Genomic DNA, 18,112 nt, shown 5'->3' with positions numbered 1-18,112 from the left:
TCATCTAGATTTTCTTTTGAGAGGGAATCAAATCTGTTTTGTGTTTGGATTTGGTTGGACTTTTCTGAAGTTGTTTGTCTTTTCATCCTTTTTCTCTTATTGGCAACTTCTTGCCAAGGATGTTTATTTTGGTTTTCTGTTTCGTTAAGTTCTATGTCGCTATCGCTATCTGTGTAGTTATTGGTGTTTTGTGTTGATGAGAGTGAGCATTGAGGGTTTGTGGATAATGTTGTGTATTGTGACTGAATAGGGTTTTGAGTGTTTTGAATATTTTGTGCAGTTGATTGACTAGGAAATTGTACTTGGTTTGGTATAGCTATTTGGGTTGGAATAGGTATTTGGTTTGAGCATGACATTTGATTTGTTATCTGGTTAGATGGTGTTTGATTAAAATACAAAAATGGTACTTGCGGTTTTACTGCTGTTTGGTTTGACTGGTTCTGGTTATTTATTGTTGGGACATCCTGTATAGTATTCATTTGTTGATAAATTGGTTGGCCATTATTATCAAATCCTAATAAGTTCCCCGAAGGGAACATATTTCTTTTGTTTGTTTCACTAATCACTTGGTTTTTGTTACTTTTCACTTTAACAATTTTTTGATGCTGATAAGATAATTACTAGTTAATTAGGTAGTTTTACGATAAGGAAGTTCTCTAGCGCTTTTAATGACGGTACATGTTCACGCTTCGAGAATCAGATTGCTACTAAAAAGATACATATAATCCTAAATTTTCACTTTTCTATCTTTAACCGTTATTTTTTTAAAAAAATTTCGTGGTTTAACATCTATATATATAAAATTCTAATTCGCAGGCTTTGTTACCGTACTCCTCCGAAACCGCTTGGCCGATTTTCATGAAATTTGGCAGGTGGACTCGACCGGACAGGGAGTAGGTTGTTATCTATATTTCATAGCCGTACGTTATAAGGGGGCTTTGCCCCCCCCTAAAAATTTTTTTTATTTTTCGACAAACCGATTTTTCTTAATTGTATATGATTCAAAAGCAAAAGATACATATAATCCTAAATTTTCACTTTTCTATCTTTAACCGTTATTTTTTTAAAAAAATTTCGTGGTTTAACATCTATATATATAAAATTCTAATTCGCAGGCTTTGTTACCGTACTCCTCCGAAACCGCTTGACCGATTTTCATGAAATTTGGCAGGTGGACTCGACCAGACAGGGAGTAGGTTGTTATCTATATTTCATAGCCGTACGTTATAAGGGGGCTTTGCCCCCCCTAAATTTTTTTTTTATTTTTCGACGAACCGATTTTTCTTAATTGTATATGATTCAGAAGCAAAAGATACATACAATCCTAAATTTTCACTTTTCTATCTTTAACCGTTATTTTTTTAAAAAAATTTCGTGGTTTAACATCTATATATATAAAATTCTAATTCGCAGGCTTTGTTACCGTACTCCTCCGAAACCGCTTGACCGATTTTCATGAAATTTGGCAGGTGGACTCGACCGGACAGGGAGTAGGTTGTTATCTATATTTCATAGCCGTACGTTATAAGGGGGCTTTGCCCCCCCTAAAATTTTTTTTTATTTTTCGACAAACCGATTTTTCTTAATTGTATATGATTCACAAGCAAAAGATACATATAATCCTAAATTTTCACTTTTCTATCTTTAACCGTTATTTTTTTAAAAAAATTTCGTGGTTTAACATCTATATATATAAAATTCTAATTCGCAGCCTTTGTTACCGTACTCCTCCGAAACCCCTTGACCGATTTTCATGAAATTTGGCAGGTGGACTCGACCGGACAGGGAGTAGGTTGTTATCTATATTTCATAGCCGTACGTTATAAGGGGGCTTTGCCCCCCCCCTAAATTTTTTTTTTATTTTTCGACAAACCGATTTTTCTTAATTGTATATGATTCACAAGCAAAAGATACATATAATCCTAAATTTTCACTTTTCTATCTTTAACCGTTATTTTTTTAAAAAAATTTCGTGGTTTAACATCTATATATATAAAATTCTAATTCGCAGGCTTTAGTTACCGTACTCCTCCGAAACCGCTTGACCGATTTTCATGAAATTTGGCAGGTGGACTCGACCGGACAGGAAGTAGGTTGTTATCTATATTTCATAGCCGTACGTTATAAGGGGGCTTTGCCCCCCCCTAAAATTTTTTTTTATTTTTCGACAAACCGATTTTTCTTAATTGTATATGATTCACAAGCAAAAGATACATATAATCCTAAATTTTCACTTTTCTATCTTTAACCGTTATTTTTTTAAAAAAATTTCGTGGTTTAACATCTATATATATAAAATTCTAATTCGCAGGCTTTGTTACCGTACTCCTCCGAAACCGCTTGACCGATTTTCATGAAATTTGGCAGGTGGACTCCTTGCTTAATAGGAAAAAAACGGCGTATACGTCGTCTCTCTAGCTCAATTAGTTTCCGAGATAGCAAAACGAGGCCGTAGGACAACACGAGAGCACTAGAGACAACACTAAGCACACGAAACGAATGAGCGAAAATTGTACTAAAATCCGTGAAAATATAAAGTTTTTAACTTTATGATTACTATTTTTAATGTACAAAAAATATTTTAAAATTTTGCCGAAGGACCAGATCTCTGGTGTAAGAATCAAATTTTGGCGGAGGCGCAAATCTGGTATAATCAAAATTTTGGCGGACGCTTTTGGTGGTTTATAGTTGCCAAATTTAGTCGCGTGTTGGCTGCTGTACGATACGATATCTGAAATTTATGATGATTTGTCTTTTGTAATAAATGCAAGTTTATTTTATCTTATATTAAAGAAAAAAAGAAACACAGATATTATATACATCCCATCATAAAAGAACGAAACTATAAGGAATTTTGTTACACATTATATAACGAAATTAATATAATAAAGGCCCAGAAAAGTTTTTTAATTTTACAAGAATGTCTAAAAAATATTTTCAGGAGTTATTAGTAAGTATAAAAGAGCCGTTTTCAAGAAATAACACCATTATGAGGGAAAGCATATCACCTAAGAAAAACTATTTATAACGCTAAGAGGCTGTCCATTCAATGGTACGCCACTGAGCAAATACAGGTGTTAAATTGATGCCCCTCTATTATACCCAATTTATTGGGAAATAGTGATGTTTCACAAAATATTATTAACAAAAAAATTATTCAAATTAAAGGTACAGTACTTATCGAGAAAGACGAAAACCAGAATATACAAAACCGTAATAAGAGCAACAGTCACCTGCCGGATGTGAGACATGGGTGCTAAATAAAACAGAAGGAGAAATGATAAAGAGTTGAGAACGGAACGTACTGAGAGCTATTTTCAGGGAAAATATTACAGATACGGAAGACGGCTGGCATAGAAGCAGCAATCAAGAATTAAGGATGCATTACAAGGAACCAAGTATAACAAGATAAACAAAGTCATAAAGAATCAGATGGGCAGGTCATTTTGAGGGGATGGATAAGGAAAGAATGCCAAAGATGGTACTGCTAAGAAGACCAGTTGGGACTAGGGACGAGGTAGACTAGGACTGCAAAAAAGTTTCAGGAATATAATAGTATCGATGAAAATTATACACTGGAAAGGAAAGGCGAAAAATAGGATATAGTGGAGAACTAGAGAACTGGAGAACTATTTTACATACCTAGACATCAAATAAAATTATATATAAGTTATTAGTATAAACTGTATTGTGTAAAATTTGAAAAAAAAAATATTTTTAGTAGATTACTTTTTTCCAGATAGAAATATTGTACCTAATTAAGTTGCTCTTTAAGCTATAAGATAAAAAATTAAAAATAAAATGAGTCCCATATAAAAATAATTTGATATGGGAGTAAAAAATTCAAGGCAAAATATAGTTCAAGTCTGTAATTTCCATCATTAAACAAGCTTTGGTAACACTCACAACAAAATTCGCTAGAAAACAGCTCAAACGTCTGTGTTATACCACGATACACGCATTTATGATATGCCGTCGAAGTCGTAAAACCGATTGGCGACATTAGGGCGAGATATGGTTTCTAGGATGGGTCGCGGTAACGCCGCTGCAACGAAAATTTTAAGAGCGCCTGGTGTGTGTCACTGCATCAAAGTATAGTAAGGGATGCGTCGCTTTCGACATTTTAGCGGGGGTTCAGTCGACGTACGCCGTTCCGTCTGTGTTAGCGCATACTCCCTACTGAATTCCGAACATAATGGTACTATTTTTTTTTGTCTCTAGCGCCGTCCGTTTCCGAAATAGCGAACCGTAAGCAGTAGAAAAATTCTGAGCACAGAAGAAGAACGAGCGGGAAATTTTATAAAAGAAAAGTGCAACAGTTTAACTTTTGAACTCAAATTGAACAAAATATGAATTTCACATAATTTGTCCTATTAAATGTACCTTTCCGTCTAATTTTTTTCTAATTTCCGAATATCATATAATTGTCCTATTAAATGTACCTTTTTTTATATACCTACAAATTTTGCATTATTGTGAATAAATATTTAGACATATAATTTTATTTTTAATTCGAGGAATTTGTATTTCAATCAATTTTTATGTCGAGCAATTCATTTTCGAGCAGTTGATTTTGAGTAAAATTATGACACATTATCTAATTCTGACACACTATCTAAGGTGCAACGAAGTTCACCGGGTCATCTAGTATTACATATATGAATGTTGGTGTGGAAATAATTTTGGGGGTTCACGTGCACATGTGCACTTATGGAGAAACCGCCACTGCCTACAACCCCTTCGCAAGAAAACCGGCTTAAGAGAGAGTTGTACTTAAAATGCATTAAATTCATTATTTGGCGACTACATATCATTTAATAATGTATGAGTCACTGAGGTAAAAATCAACGATTATCTTAAATTTCGGTGAACCTTCATCGATTTTCACGAAAATTGGTCAGTGGTTAGAGGATCCCTCAAGAAACAAAGGTGACATGGTGCCGCCTTTACCCTGAGGGTGGATACAGCTCCTTCTCAGGGGTGAAAATTATTTTATAAAAAATAACTGCACAAATCAATATAAGTACAAATTATAAGCAACATTTGTTATATAAAGTTATTATAAAAGTCGATACTTTTAAGTTATTAAAGATCAAAGATTTTAGCTATTCGTGAAAAAAAATGCATGTTTTGAAGCGGTTTTTCGTAAATCACTAAAAAACTAAGTTTTTACAAAAAAGTTAATAGTAGTTTAATTCGTGGGGTGCCCCCACTAAAATATTAAATTCCTGCTCAGTGGAACGAGCTCAAAATTTTTAATTTGCGGAATATGAAAGCTCATAAATCTCATATTTGTTTTTTAATTTTTGCAAGTGGGGGGGGGGGGTACTCAACACGGGTATTCCTAACATTGACCGCTCCATTCTTCTCTGCGTGACTCTTAATTTGGTAGCCTCGGCTCAGACGATATGCTCGAAACAAATGACTCAATGAAAAGCCCTATTGAGAGTGCCGTGCAATGGCAGCTTTATGAACAATGGCAGCGCGAGTGACATATTTACACACTCATGCTGCCCACTTCCCTGTCCAACTGGACTGAGTGTAAATCAGGCATAAACCTTTGAAACGTCCCTCCAACGCATAAACCATTCAAATGAAGTACCGAGGATTTTACAAAGATAAGTAAATAGGTGAATATCCAGAAAATTAAAATTGCAGACTGGTCTATTTTATCCATCAGTCATATTCCTTTACGCAGTAGAGAAATATCGTCAAAAGGCCATCCGATGCCATCTATATACACTAGCTCATCTTTTAAAAGCATATACAGGGTGATTGATTAGTGGGGTAAAGCTCCGTAGATCGGTTATAGTAATAGATAGCAATAAAAGTTAATAACAAAAATTGTAGCCAACTTTGAGCTTCAGGGTGTTCGATAACATAGGGGCAGACCAAACTTAAGTTTTTGAAGATATTCTTCTTTAGGCGCGATTCGATTGAGGGTAAAATTGTACATAAATTTGCATGCCTGCGCACACAGACAGTATGTAGTTCCTTGCTAATCTTTCAAGATAGGTATTTATGTGTCTGTATCCGTGCAAATAAGTCATTAAAAGAATATATTAGTGTTTTTAGTAAATGTATTATTTTATTATAATTCATGTGTTTTTGGATTTGTGTTTCTCTGTAGTAAAATAATAAAATATTATATAGACATAACATTTTTACACTATTTGTCGCCGTGTTGTGTAATTATATCCGAAACTTACATGTCAATTAGAAGTACCTCGCTGGTGTAGTTGGTAGGGCGTTAGCTCCGAGATTGGAATGACGCGGGTTCGAATCCTGAGCGATTCATATTTTTTTTTATTTTTGGTTGTTTTAACAATTTTTTTTTGAAAGCGGTAGATAAGAAAGTTACTTTAATTTTTAAATAAAATACAAATAACCTGTTAAGTATATTTACTTCGTTGAAATTACCTATATAATAGAAGAATATCTTCTTACGTGCGTACAAAGTACACACATTCTTTTTTTTAAATGGAACACCCTGTATTTTATTTTCGAAATCTTAACTTCTCCATTACAAAAATATGAAGGTTTGTTATGTTAGACATGGTATTTACAAAGTTATAACCAAATACTATTGACTGTAATACATACAACTCTTGACATTTTCCATTACATTTGAGGAAGCAAACAATATAGCGCCATCTAGTGGTGTGCGGTGATAACAAGAGCAATCTAACCTTACATTTATAAAATTGCTTTATTATTGTTTTTGTGTAAGTGTTAGAACTATTTTTATTTTAATTTAATTTAGCAAAATTAGCTCCTTATTCAAAAATTTATAAAATTAAATTTGAATGTTTATGTCAAATTTTACATTTTCAAAACGTAGTTTCACTTCAAGCCGACAGTGGCGCTAGAGGCAACGTGCTTCCAGATTTCTGTGGGAGTTGGATGTATTACAGTCAATAGTATTTGTTATAACCAATTTAATATAAAAATCGTAACAAGTTCAACTTACTGTATACGCTCTGAGCTTCGCTAGTGTCGCTCCTAGCGGTTACTAATTCAACTTTTACCGGTAATTTTTAAATTTATTATTTAATTGTTATCGCTTAATATTTACAACGCAAAAAAGTAATTAAATTGTAATCGATTTTTTTAATCATTTTGACGTTCTATTGATAAAATATCAATTTCTTACTTCGGATACTTTGACAATAATCGTGTAGATGGCGCTAAGATTATAATAGATTATTTATAATTAGATATTACGGAACATTAAAAAAACTTAAATTCAGTATTTAAAACGTAAGTATATTTAAGGTAAAAATATATACCACAGCTTTGACCAACTAATATTGTTTATAATTAATGTTTTTAATTTTAATTTTAAATTAATCACTTTTGACATTTATGTCAAATTTCCAGTAAACGTTTACAAACTTGTCACTACTGGCGTTCGCGAATTTGTAAATATCCCCTCTACGACGAGCTCACAGCGTATAAATAAAAATTAGCCTAAAGGCAATGGATTATTGATGCCATATTTTTTATTTATTGTCAAAATTTTCATAAATTATTGATATTGCTAATTTTCTTTATATTGAATACAGGGTGGTTCAAAACGCAAGTCCTTATATTATTTTCTCAGTAATTTTAAATGAAACACCCTGTATTTTATATCACTATTGAAAATTATCATTACCGTACTTTAATTTATATATAACATTCCATATGTCTAAATTTATTAGCTCTCGAGATATTTTCATTTTTCAGAGCAAATTATTAATTACGGGTCTAAACATTTCCAAATTTTAAGTAAGCCATGACTGAATTGTCTAAAACTGACAACTTACGATTACTCATTATCGATCTGGTGATAAATTTTACAAAAAAAAAACACAACCACAACATTTTTGAAACAATCAATATGTAAGTGTACCAAATAAAGAAAGAAAAATAATTTATTGGTTATAAATTTTACAAAAAAAAAACAAACAAAAATACAACATTTTGTGAAAACAATTTATCCGTAAAAATTTTTACAAAAAAAACATGAACACAAAATACATCTTTTAAAAAATTAAAAGCTACTTTTAATAAAATATTTTATATATTTAATTACATAAGTTGTTCAAAACGAGCTCCTGACACATTTATGCATGCCTAAAAACGGTCATTGAATGAGTTACTTACACTACGAAGCATTTGTAAATTAACACTTCAAAATATACTTTGTATTCTATTTTTCATCTCATCTCTTGTTGTCGGAGGCATTTCATAACCTTCATTCTTAAAGTAACCCCAAAACAATCGGTCCAATTGATTAAATTCTCTTAATCTGGGTGGTCACGCTACTGATCCATGGAAAAATCAAAATATCTCGAAATTAATAAATATAGACATAGGGAATGTTGTAGACAAATTGTCTAAAACTGACAATTTACGATTACTCATTATCGATCTGGTGATAAATTTTACAAATAAAAACAACCACAACATTTTTGAAACAATCAAAAACTACTTTTGTATGTAAGTGTAACAAATAAAGAAAGAAAAATAATTTATTGGTTATTTACAAAAAAAAAAAAAAAACACAACAAAAAATACATTTTGTGAAAACAATTAAAAACTACTTTTGTATGTAAATGTAACAAAGAAAGAATGAAAAATAATTTATCCGTAAAAAACTTTACAAAAAAAAAAACATGAACACAAAATACAACATTTTTGACAAAATTAAAAGCTACTTTTAATAAAATATTTTATATATTTAATTACATAAGTTGTTCAAAATGACCTCCTAACACATTTATGCATGCCTAAAAACGGTCATTGAATGAGTTACTTACACTACGAAGCATTTATAAATTAACACTTCAAAATATATTTTGTATTCTATTTCACATTTTATAACCTTCATTCTTAAATTAACCCCAAAAAAATCGGTCCAGTTTATTAAATTCTCTTAATCTGGGTGGCCACGCTACTGGTCCATGGAAAAATGAAAATATCTCGAAAATTAATAAATTTATGGTAATGGTACTTTTCGATAGTGATATAAAATACAGGGTGTTCCATTTAAAATTACTGAGAGAACAATGTACTTGCATTTTGACTCGCCCTGTATTCAATATAAAGAAAATTAGCAATATCAATCATTTTTGAAAATTTTGACAATAAATAAAAAAATACGGCATCAATAAACCATTGCCGTTGTGCTTATTTTTATTTATACAAGGAGTTGAACTTGTTACGATTTTCATACAAAATTGGTTATAACTTTGTAAATACCCTGTATAACATAACAAACCTTTATATTTTTGTAATGGAGAAGTTAAGAAGATTTCTAATATAAAATACAATACAGGGTGTTCTATTTAAAAAAAACATAAATTTGGTCTGCCAATAAGTTATCGAATACCCTGTAATATTCTAATTAATTTTAAAATGTGAATCTCAAAGTTGGATACAATTTTTGTTATTAACTTTTATCGCCATCTATTACTATAACGGATCTACGGAACTTTACCCCACTAACCAATCACCCTGTATTAAGTATATAAAATAGCCATTGACATTCTGAAAAACTACAAAATACAAAACAAAATAGTAAATTATTATTTTTATTCATATAAAATAAATAGATGAATATTGTATTGGCAAAAACAAAGTTGAAACTGTATACTGACCAATACAAAATCATAAAAAAATGAACAAAAAAAAAAACAATGATTTTCACTTTTGTAAAAGTTGGTGATTTAATACAATGATATGCAAATAAAAAATAGGATCTTCGGATTGTTTTCTTGAAAATCAAATGTAACAGAGGTATATCATACAATAGATATTATAAATTATCTAGATCTTGTTTTAACTTATTGCAAATTACTGTTCTGGCAAACTCCTTGACTCTGGTTGTTTAAGGCTAAATCGTTCATGTGTTTCTCGACCTAAAAGATAACAGAAATATTTTATTGAATTTATATAATATATCAGTGATTATAATAGTGATATAATATTTCTGAACCTCGGAAGTCAACTACACTATGTCATTTCGAGCAACTGCAAAGTAGAGTATTTTAAATGTCAAAAAAATCTGATATATCCCATAATTATTCGAAAGACAATATTTTAATGATTATTTCATTCATATGAGATTCTGACCAATAGAAAGCTGCATAAATCTAAATTAAATCGATAATTTTTGATAATTTCCCGTCGTCAAGTATATTACGTCAGATGCCCTTCGTTGCTACGAAAAAATACATTCAGTGACATTAATGACAATTAATGTTTTAAAAATTATAAAAGTGATGACTTTCAACCGTCAAATTAATATTTAACTGTGTGTTTAATTGTACTAATTTGTACTTACATAAATAAATTACAATAAAATTTTGGTGGTGAACAGTTTTATTCATGAAATAATCGCAACAAATTGCACACAATCTCTAAAATTAATATAGAATTTTTGCCCTCGTGACACTTTGACATAATTTCACTCGCCTTTGGCTCGTGAAATTAAAACTGTCAAAGTGTAACTCGGGAAAAATTCAATAATTTTAGAGCTCTTGTGCAATTACTACTGATAATACATAACCAATTTGTATAATACAACTACTAAGATAAGTGGATTAAAAAAACTTATTCTTCAAAACAACACCATGTCGACATAGTTTGTATGTTTACTTCTGAGGTCCAGACTTATAAAGGCAATTGTAACACCCAAACAAACTGATTGACGGCAAATATTAAAAGAATATATTGTATTACGAGACCTGGGCGCATTATTTTTATATTCAAATATAGAATAATGACAATTTTAATGTACATAAAATGGTCATAAAGTACATAGTGTATAAAAAAAGTTTTAGTTTTTTCGAAAGTTCAACGAAAATATTGTTGAACTCTTGACCCAGTTGTCGGACAGACCAACCATCTTCTATTTTAGAAATTATTCTCATTCTATCACACTTACTTAATTGACGTGCCATCGTTAAATATTTACTTTGACCAACTTGTCAAATCTGACTGATATTATGTAATTAAATAAGTCATCGAGGACTGGACCTATTGCTTTTTATTATGTTTAATCGTTTAGTTTTCAGTTATAAGTGGATTTTTTAAGATTAACAACGCTCTCTCTGGTTATTAAATTTATTAGATACGGTTGTTTTATGATAAAAATAATACCTACACCACATTCACATAGCAAATTCCCAACTATAAACAAACGCACGTGTTAGTATTCGCCGTCTCATTCGTCAAGAGGCTGTTAAATGTAATGTATTGCCCTAAACGAGGCGGATTCTCATTTTACAGGTCCAAACTGGTCAGTCTGCAAATTCAAATTGTAGGTAGCGTGTTGGTTTTTAAGATACACTTCAGGACGACCCTGTTTAGCTTCCATGTGCGTTTGTTTACAGTTGGGAATATGTAAAATGAATGGACTGTATCTAAAAAGTTTATACATTTTTGAACGTTATTTTTTTTATTTAGATCTAGTAAAATTCCGTTATTTGTAATGGCAACAACGAAGTGATTCACTAACCATTGTGTCAAGTCTGAAGACAGGTTTACATTGGGAAAAAAGTGTACCACTTTTTTATGACGGGAAGTGTACACCCACCGACCGTCGCCGGTGATATCGAATGTCCAAGTAGCATATAAAATATTGGTGATTTTGAATAATATATTAATGTCCAATATTTATTTGATGGGCTTTACCTTTTATTCTTTGTTTATTCCATCTCTTTCATACGAAGTACGGGGATTGTTCAAATATGTTTGCATCATTATCGCGTGTTATATTTATAATTTAACTTGATTACCGGTAAATGTGATATTAAACTGCCTTATAAATCGCGTCGGAATGACATGTTTCAGCCGACATTATAAACACTATACCAGTCTAGCTGAACTATTTTGTAAATTTAAAGATGCAAAACTTTGAATTCAAATGAATCGGTTAGATCAGAAAGTGCATGAGTCATTTGTAGGACATTTCGAGAAAATTGATGAAAACTTATCTGATCAAGCAAACCTTATTTATTGCAACTACAATATATTTATGACATATTGTAGTTGTAATAAATAAGGTCTGCTTGATCAGAACAGTTTTAGTCAAGTTTCTCTAAATGTCCAACAAATGACTCACGCCCTTTCTGATCTTACCGATTCAAATGGTAGAAAAAATTCGAAGAAAGATCCTGGTACGATTACCACAGTTTAATCACCCAAATAAGGGATGAGCCCCACACAATTCCTGAAGAATAAAAATGGAGCCTTATACACCACATTAACAGGAAAGGAAATAAGCAAGAACGCTCCGACTCGTGACATCTCGTAACGCGACAGTTCGTAACCCCACAAATGGTAACGGATAATTCGTAAGGGCGACAGTTCGTAATGGCGACATGTCATCCGTACCATTTTCAACTATCGAATGTGAATAATCGGGGTTTTCAGATTCGACACCTTTGTAGCGTTTGAAAAAACTCCAACATTAATTTAATATCCCAATTCCCAAAAAGAATGTCTATTTTTTTAATTTATTTTGTGAAGTTCAATATCATTATAAGATCCCAAGCCGTCCCTGTATACAGCCATGAAGTATTGCATAACATTTCAATTTGTTACAATTTATAAGAAGCGCTGATGCGTAGATGAACTTTCTAGAAGAAATGTTGAACTGAGAGTTGAGTTTTTGTCAACTAAGCACCCCTAAGGATCAAAATCGCTCGGTACTTCCGTCGTATTTTTCCCCTGTAGTAGCTTCAGAGCGAAGCGCAAATTAGTCCAGCTTTACGTCCCGAGGTGATAGCGTCTTCTCCTCGGCTGGTACTCACTTGAAAAAGGGCGTAGCCCCTTTTGTTCCTCGCCGGTAATAAGCATAGAATGGTCGTTTTAGAAGTTAAGAAGATCTAGTGTGAGTGCACGATGATTTTTCTGCCCCATAGTGGATTTGTATGGTAGAATTTTGTGCTCTCATACTCTGGTTGAGTTGTGACGCAGTTCTATAAGCCGGCATTGTGTAGAAGTCTTTGTTTGTTCCTGTCCCTATGCAAGTTCCAGTTGATTGCCCTGAAAAGTTCCAATTTCCCAGAAGAGCCCCCTTTGTGATTTGTGTATGGAATGTCTACCCCACACCCCACCCTCCAGTGATTGCCATGAAATTGAAGAAAGAAGCCATGTCCTCCCCCTGCCCCCTGCCTCAGTTCGATGACCCTGTTTGTTGATGAACTCCTCCCCTGTAGTTTGTGACTGTGACGAAGAGTTTTTTTTGTTTTTAAGGTATGATACGTTTTTTTAATTTTACTAAATTTCAAGTGGATAAATTGCTGGTAAATAATTGTATAAAGAAATTTGCTTTCATAGTAAAAATTGGCAGTGACTTATGACATTTGACAGCTACGTCAAATCTTGTGTTGAAATAAATAGGTCAAATTTTATTTGACATATACTGCCCAACATTGTTTTGTTTGTAATCATTGTTTTTGTAGTAAAATTTTGAATAAACCTGGTAAAGTTTTGAATAAACGTTTTGTAAGTGTATCTACCATTTTATTTTTGTAACCTTTTTTTGGAAAAATTTTAACTAAATTCTAATGCAACTGTGTGTAAGTTTTAGAATAAAGAAAGAAATGGCATAGAAGCCAACAGATGCTGCCCAGTATAACCCCAAAGAGGAATCAAAGATGATTGTCCCCCCATTTGGTACCCCGAAAGTGAGAGAAATGTCCAGTAAGTACCCGTAAGTGAACCAGAGGATTTTTTAAACGGCGTCCTTTTTTAAATAGTAGAAAGATCCTCTAGTCTGAGTAAGTACCCTTTGTATTTGGTTATGGTAGTTTAGTCATCTTAACACCCCTCTCCCCTTCCCTAACGAATCTACGACCTAGCTCCCGCACAACAAATGAGCTGCCGTCTTGCAATGAAGGTTTGCGTGTCTGTTCCTTCTACTAGCCCCATTCCTACCCCCCAGTATTTTTATAGTTAGTTCTTTCCTTGTCCCCATAATGAGCAGACATGTAAAACGCTTCAACTGGCGCCCAACGTGGGGCCGATTCATTTTTCTGCCTCCTTCAGTATCCAGTTGTTGTCTTGTCCAGTTAAATGCTTCAACTGGCACCCAACGTGTGAGGCCGACTCATTTTTAGCCTCCTTCCGGCTCCAGTTGTACGCAAAACGCTTCAACTGGCACCCAACGTGTCGAGCCCGTATCTTTTTTTGCCTCCGTCAGACCCCATTTGCATGTTCCCACTACCATATCCCTTTAGCCTCCTTTCGGTCTCATTTGTACTACAACTGTTAGGCAGTGCCCGTCCCCTTGGGCAGCCGATCTCAGTTTGTGGTGCAGGTGTTTCCGATAACATGGAAGCTTGACTCGTGTCATGTTTTGTATGCCCACTGTTACAAGTCTAGCTTGTAGACATGTTCAACTAGTAGTTAGCCTATCTACTAGTCCCCAATGTCTTTAGCCACACCCCACTTAGTGTTACATTTGTAACGTACACCCTGAAGTTTGACCTGAGTAGATATCGCCCCAGTCTTCCCATGTAGTTTAGCCCAGATTCCTCTTGTCTTGCCCCCAGAAACTGTTTCATGTCTTTTAGTGCCCCCGAAACTGTTTCAGTCTGTTAGTCCCCATGAAAGAGCCCATTTTTGTAGTTTTTGTTGCAGAAGTTAATAATTTTTCCAAAGAGGTGTAAGTATGTACACATTTTGTTGTGATGTTGATTTGGTCATGCTGTTGATTGTATAGGCATGTACCATTTCATACATCATAGTGTATTTAACTTGTAACCCCATATGTATACTGGTATTGTATTGTATTGTAAGCATCGTAGAACAGAATTGTATGTTATTGTAGCGTACTAACTGTATTGTATTGATATTGTACCCATGATGAAAGCATTGATTTGAATCTTTTGAAAATATTGATGAAATATATAGACAAACAGTTGAGTAAAAAAGTAACGTAAAATTTTTTTGAAAATTTTGGTAAAAAGTAACGTTAAATATTTTGAATATTGAATCCAATTATGAAGTATAACAGTATGTTGTATTTTTTGCATGTATTCCTATAGATCAACAGTTTTTTACAGAATAATCGTTTTTTGTGATTTATTGATTTGGTCATTTGAGTAGATGTGTAATGTTGTTGGTATGGTCCGTGTATGAGCTTAGTCCCGTATTGTCTGTGAAAGTTTTGTCATCCCATTGAGAAGTCATCCCCTTGGGAAGTGGCCCCGTGAAGAAGTGAAGAGGGAAACCGTGGAGAGGCCCCCCACTTATTCAAGAAGTCACCCCTTGAGAAGTGGCCCCATGAAGAAGTGAAGAGGGAAACCGTGGAGAAGCCCCCCACTTATTCATGAAGAAGTGAAGAGGGAAACCGTCGAGAGGCCCCCCACTTATTCAAAAAAACCCCCCCCCCCCCCCTTGTCTGTGTTGCCCCTTGTTTTTTTTGACTAATCTATCTTTGTAGGTGTCAAAAGGATGCCAGAGGTTGGTTGAAAACAGCCCGTGAAGTGAAGTAGTAGAAGTCCCCCCGTGAATGAAGTATGTCTTTTTGTATCTGACATGTCACAAGTGTAATACTCGTGATGAAGGAAGTGTTGTTCAGCTATCTGTGAACACTTTCATTAGTAGTCGGAGCAAGAAATGTCTTATCCCGTGTGAGCTCATATAGGAACCAAATTTCAATATTGTTTGTGTTTGTAAGCCCCTGAGTATCTAGAAGTCATTGAGTATGTTGTTGCCTGTTTGTTTGTCTATCCCTGTTTTGTCTGGAAGTTTTAGAGCCCGTTGTCCCGTGTTGTCTATTAGCCCGTGTTGTCTATTAGCCCGTGTTGTCTATTAGCCCGTATTGTCTATTAGCCCGTGTTGTCTGTTAGCCCGTGTCCGTGCTGGAGTTTGATTTTTTTGGCGAATAGTTAGTTGACCTCTCTTCTGTTTGTTGATTGAAAGTAGGCCAAGAGCAGAAGCTGTGACAAGGCTGGTGAGGTTAGGATCTGGCCGCGTTGAGTACAGGTGAAGCTTGCTTTCGGTCGATAAATGGAAGCGGTTGTTCGTCAGGACTGTCATACTTTCCAATGTCCCTTTGGTCTTTCCCTTGTGTGTTGCTTTCATCCCCTGTTTTGAGAAAGTAGCCCCCCCGTTTTGAAAAATAAAGTCCACCCCCAGTCTTGAGAAATGGAATGCCCCCAGTTTTGAAAAGTAAGTCAATCCCCAGTTTTGAAAAGTAGAGCCCAACCCCCCTGTCTTGAAAAATGAAGTCTATCCCCTGTTTCAAAAAGTGAAGTGTAGCCCTGTTTTGAAAATGAAGTCTTCCCCCAGTTTGTGATTTGTAAATGAGAGAGTTGTCTAGTGAACGTTCATGAAAGGTTCTTATGTCCTAGATTGGACTGTTGAGTGAAAACGTAATGATGTAGTGTTCTCTATATCATATGTTGCGTTCATTTCCCTTAGTCTTGTTTAAAAAGTTTGATATCCTGTTTGAACCCAGTATACTAGTCTTTTTGGTCTTTTGTTGTTGTCACACGTATCCCCCCTCCCCCCTTGTTAATATTGTCTTGATTTTAGTCCTTGTTGTTGTCATATACCCCTTTGTCTAGCCCTGTCTTATTTGAATGAGTTGTTGAGGTAAGTTGTTGGTGAGATTTTATCTCACTGAGGTATTTAGACTGGATTGTCTAAATCCTCATTTTGCAGAACCGTTGCCAAAATGTCCCGTGAAACTCGCTAGGTGTTAGCTGAGTTTGGGCAGATGTATATCTGTCATATTTTTTTTAGTTTTTGAGAACCGCTCGCGGTTAGGCAACGAGGTGACAAGGCTGTGTCTGCCCTGGTATGTCACTTGTGTTACTGCTGTGGATGTCAGCGAGGTCCACACAGGGCACAAGCTTAGTTTCTTTCCCAAGGCACAGAAACTCTTGTCACCTACAGTTCTTAGTAGAGTCAAGAAATATTTAAGTCTACTCGACTTTAAAGAGTGGCGATTGATGGCACGCTAGCCCAATCCCTAATGACTTTTTTGTTTTGTTTAATCCCCACTAGCCATTATCTAAATATTTTGATATTGTTGTCCTGTCACACCTAAGATGTCCATGTTGGATTTTTTTCTGTTTGTTATCGAAAACTGGATAATCTTATCCAGGTTTCTCTTTTGCGCGGAGGCTTTGTAGCGTTTGAAAAAACTCCAACATTAATTTAATATCCCAATTCCCAAAAAGAATGTCTATTTTTTTAATTTATTTTGTGAAGTTCAATATCATTATAAGATCCCAAGCCGTCCCTGTATACAGCCATGAAGTATTGCATAACATTTCAATTTGTTACAATTTATAAGAAGCGCTGATGCGTAGATGAACTTTCTAGAAGAAATGTTGAACTGAGAGTTGAGTTTTTGTCAACTAAGCACCCCTAAGGATCAAAATCGCTCGGTACTTCCGTCGTATTTTTCCCCTGTAGTAGCTTCAGAGCGAAGCGCAAATTAGTCCAGCTTTACGTCCCGAGGTGATAGCGTCTTCTCCTCGGCTGGTACTCACTTGAAAAAGGGCGTAGCCCCTTTTGTTCCTCGCCGGTAATAAGCATAGAATGGTCGTTTTAGAAGTTAAGAAGATCTAGTGTGAGTGCACGATGATTTTTCTGCCCCATAGTGGATTTGTATGGTAGAATTTTGTGCTCTCATACTCTGGTTGAGTTGTGACGCAGTTCTATAAGCCGGCATTGTGTAGAAGTCTTTGTTTGTTCCTGTCCCTATGCAAGTTCCAGTTGATTGCCCTGAAAAGTTCCAATTTCCCAGAAGAGCCCCCTTTGTGATTTGTGTATGGAATGTCTACCCCACACCCCACCCTCCAGTGATTGCCATGAAATTGAAGAAAGAAGCCATGTCCTCCCCCTGCCCCCTGCCTCAGTTCGATGACCCTGTTTGTTGATGAACTCCTCCCCTGTAGTTTGTGACTGTGACGAAGAGTTTTTTTTGTTTTTAAGGTATGATACGTTTTTTTAATTTTACTAAATTTCAAGTGGATAAATTGCTGGTAAATAATTGTATAAAGAAATTTGCTTTCATAGTAAAAATTGGCAGTGACTTATGACATTTGACAGCTACGTCAAATCTTGTGTTGAAATAAATAGGTCAAATTTTATTTGA

The 18,112-nt window shown here is 34.3% G+C and overlaps 1 protein-coding gene across 1 annotated transcript in view; it reads right to left on the bottom strand.

Moving 5' to 3' along the window:
* Positions 1 to 9,562: 9,562 nt before the first annotated feature.
* The window catches only part of LOC126887626 (protein LSM12-like), a 50,448-nt gene continuing 41,898 nt past the window's right edge, over positions 9,563 to 18,112 (bottom strand). The window contains exon 5 of the mRNA XM_050655229.1: positions 9,563 to 9,905. Within this exon, the coding sequence (XP_050511186.1) occupies positions 9,831 to 9,905 (75 nt within the window). The 3' untranslated portion in view covers positions 9,563 to 9,830. The remainder of the gene's footprint in view (positions 9,906 to 18,112) is intronic.

The sequence above is a fragment of the Diabrotica virgifera genome, chromosome 7, assembly GCF_917563875.1.
Source record: "Diabrotica virgifera virgifera chromosome 7, PGI_DIABVI_V3a".
Taxonomy (NCBI): domain Eukaryota; kingdom Metazoa; phylum Arthropoda; class Insecta; order Coleoptera; family Chrysomelidae; genus Diabrotica; species Diabrotica virgifera.
Note: the sequence above shows the minus strand (reverse complement) of the source record. Positions and strands in the feature narration are given on the sequence as shown.